Genomic DNA, 2,840 nt, shown 5'->3' on the forward strand with positions numbered 1-2,840 from the left:
ATAACCTTCCGCTGTAACCTGAGTATCAGGCTCTTCCGCTGCGACGCGAAAACCATACCGGATAGGCGTTTAGAGCCTACAGACTGACGTAATTGGACACGATTAAGCTTAGTCATTGGCTGTCGATAAATTCACTTACTCATAAAGTATTACCGTATTGCATCAGAAATTATGTCATAGTTCTATATCTAGAATTTAGGTCATAATTTACACCTACCCGTTAGTATAAATAGCTAAGCGCAAAACATCCATTATTCATATGGCTAAAGTCTGTACACTGTGAATGTGAAATTGTGAATCTTTTGAAATCCATTTTCCAATATATATTTTAAACTTATCGTGAGTGATTGTATTGTGAATTGTTGAGACGGGTGAAACAATTAAGAGAGGCGAACTTCAACAATATGAAGAGGACTGCAAATCGCACAATAACTTCATATTTTGCTAAAAGAGCAAATCTTGAAGTGACTAATGAATCAGATGGAGCACCATTAACAGCTGGAGCTGTGGCAACCACAACAGTGAACGAAGAAGATAGCGCTCACGTCAGGACTACCGACAACGATACAGTGTCAAGCTCTCTAATCCCGTCAACATCTGCTGCTGTTACTCCGTTGACTCCTTCAGTATGTGTTGTTCAGCCGCCGCAAGTGGGAGTTCGTCCAGTTGATCTAGACTCTGCAGTGAGTGATCTTGGAACTTTGGTGGATGGGCCCTCGCAGCCAAACCTTGGATCCTATCCGAGAGGCCAGAAGAATCGTTGTTTTCGAGCAACCTGGTATACAAGTTATCCGTGGCTTGAATACAGCATTGCAAAAGACAAGCATTTTGTTTTGCGTAGGAACTTTAGCACATCGACGTCAAAGAGCGACACAGCATTCACTAAAGTTGGTTTTTCTACCTGGTCAAAGGCGATGGAAAAAATTCGCGGATTTAAAGCCCATGACGCATGCTCTGATCACCTCCTTTCCATGACTCGCTGGGAAAGTTACAACATCCAGAAAAATAATCCAGGAGCTAGTATTGGAAATATGTTAGATCCTGGAAGACCGTCTTTAGTGGAAAACAATCGAGAATACACGAAGACGCTGTTGGAGTATCATCGGTACTTTTGTTCTGAAGAGATGGCGTATAGAGGGCACGATGAAACTGACAAGTCGCTCAATGCAGGAAAGTGGAATGAATTCATCAATGTGATGCTACGCACTAACCCAACATTCAAACAACTGCATAGGAGGGTGATTCAAACATACAAAGCATACGACTACACATCAAAGCGATCTTCGCTCGAGTTAATAAGAGCCATGGCTTCCGAGGTTCGACATCTGATAGAGGAACAGATAGACAGAGCGGGATGTATTCAATGCTCATCGATGAATGCAAAGATAATGCGGGGCATGAAGAGCTGTCGACTTGTTTTAGGTTTGTAAACGACGAAGGACAAATCGAAGAACGATTTTATGATCTCGCTAGACTTAAAGAGACTGATGCCCAGACCATTGTGAATGAAGGGGTTTTGGCAACAATTGAAAAACTGAGCTCGTCCACCACTCTTCTGGCGCTTGGAGCAGATGGCGCATCTGTTATGAGCGGATGTTACGAAGGCGTAGCTGCTAAACTGAGGAGATATTATCCTTGGTTGCTTTATATCCACTGTGCTGCGCACCGTCTGAATTTGATTGTTGCGGCTTATTTTCGTACAGTTAATGAAGCATGTAATGTAATAAATGTCTACAAGGCTTTACACACCATTTTCAACGTCGCCAGCAACAGAGAAATATTCGAAGCTGTTCAAAAGGAGTTTTATCCAAAACAGCCCATAATGGCAGCCTCCTCTCTTACAGAAGTTCGATGGGCTTGTAAGTTTGAGGGTGTTAATACAATGGTTAAAAGACTCCGAGCGATTCTTGTAAGCCTTCAGAAGATCGGTGCTTCCAATTCAAAACAAGCCGATTCAGCAGCGGGTCTCTATCACAAAATTCTCTCGGGAAAATTTGTTATATCCCTTTGCTTTCTTCATCAGCTTTTGTCAATAATGCATGGATTAAGTAAGGCTATGCAAGAGACCAATGTCAAATGGCTAAACGTAGCCAACGAAATGGTGGCTGTAAGGAAGCTTCTTGTTGAGATTGAAACCAATGACATCATTGAAACCGCCAAAGAGCTATGCTCGACTGTGAACATTACCTTGGACTATGAGGATCCCGTGCATGTTTCCAGACAAGATTCCACAAGATCTGCATGCCCTCGTGAATTCTGTAATCGTCTCAAGGCAACTTCTGTTCCCACGCTTCTCGAGGAGTTGGAACGACGTTTCTCTGGTGCGAATACTGATATACTGGGAGCTCTGGAGGCTTTAGATGCATCAAAATCGACATACCTGGATTACACGACTGTCCAGTGTCGTTGCCAAATTTGGAGATTGTCTCCATATTGACTCTCCCTTGCTTAAAACCGAGTGTGAACGGGCGAAGATTCTAATTGCGGCCGGAAAGAACATCGACCCTGAGTTGTACCCCAACTTATTCAAGGTGATCGCCATATCGAAGACCTTGCCAGTTGGTACTGCAACCGTGGAAAGAAGCTTCAGTGCTATGAATCGGATATTGAGCTGGGTTCGTAATAGCTTAGACAGTTCGTTGGCCAATGACTTTATGTTACTATCGATGAACAAAGACCTGTTAAAAAGGATAAACTTGGACAAAGTGCTTGATCGTTGGGTAAATCAAAAAGCCCGAATTGCACCTTTTAATTAAAAACATGTTAAACTATCATCTTAATACTGTAGATACTTTCAAGTTTCAACTGTTGTTATTATTGTTTATAGCCATCGATAGTGC

General features: G+C 42.5%; 1 protein-coding gene across 1 annotated transcript; it reads left to right on the forward strand.

The window, feature by feature from the left end:
• The first annotated feature begins 404 nt into the window (after window positions 1-404).
• LOC114531218 (zinc finger MYM-type protein 1-like) lies at window positions 405-2,437 on the forward strand. Its single transcript, XM_028552861.1, has 2 exons — window positions 405-1,193; window positions 1,235-2,437. The coding sequence occupies exons 1-2, from the start codon at window positions 405-407 to the stop codon at window positions 2,435-2,437; spliced, it is 1,992 nt and encodes a 663-aa protein (XP_028408662.1).
• Window positions 2,438-2,840: the final 403 nt, after the last annotated feature.

This window comes from Dendronephthya gigantea, unplaced genomic scaffold (assembly GCF_004324835.1).
Source record: "Dendronephthya gigantea isolate DGI-Jeju-01 unplaced genomic scaffold, DenGig_1.0 000069F, whole genome shotgun sequence".
NCBI lineage: Eukaryota > Metazoa > Cnidaria > Anthozoa > Malacalcyonacea > Nephtheidae > Dendronephthya > Dendronephthya gigantea.

What these genes read in the sequence shown, in the direction of transcription:
- LOC114531218 (XM_028552861.1), top strand. Translation starts at nt 405, where the DNA reads ATGAAGAGGACTGCAAATCGCACAATAACTTCATATTTTGCTAAAAGA. An exon ending in AGTGGAATGAATTCATCAAT is followed by an intron (nt 1,194 to 1,234) that starts GTGATGCTACGC and finishes ACAACTGCATAG; the next exon opens with GAGGGTGATTCAAACATACA.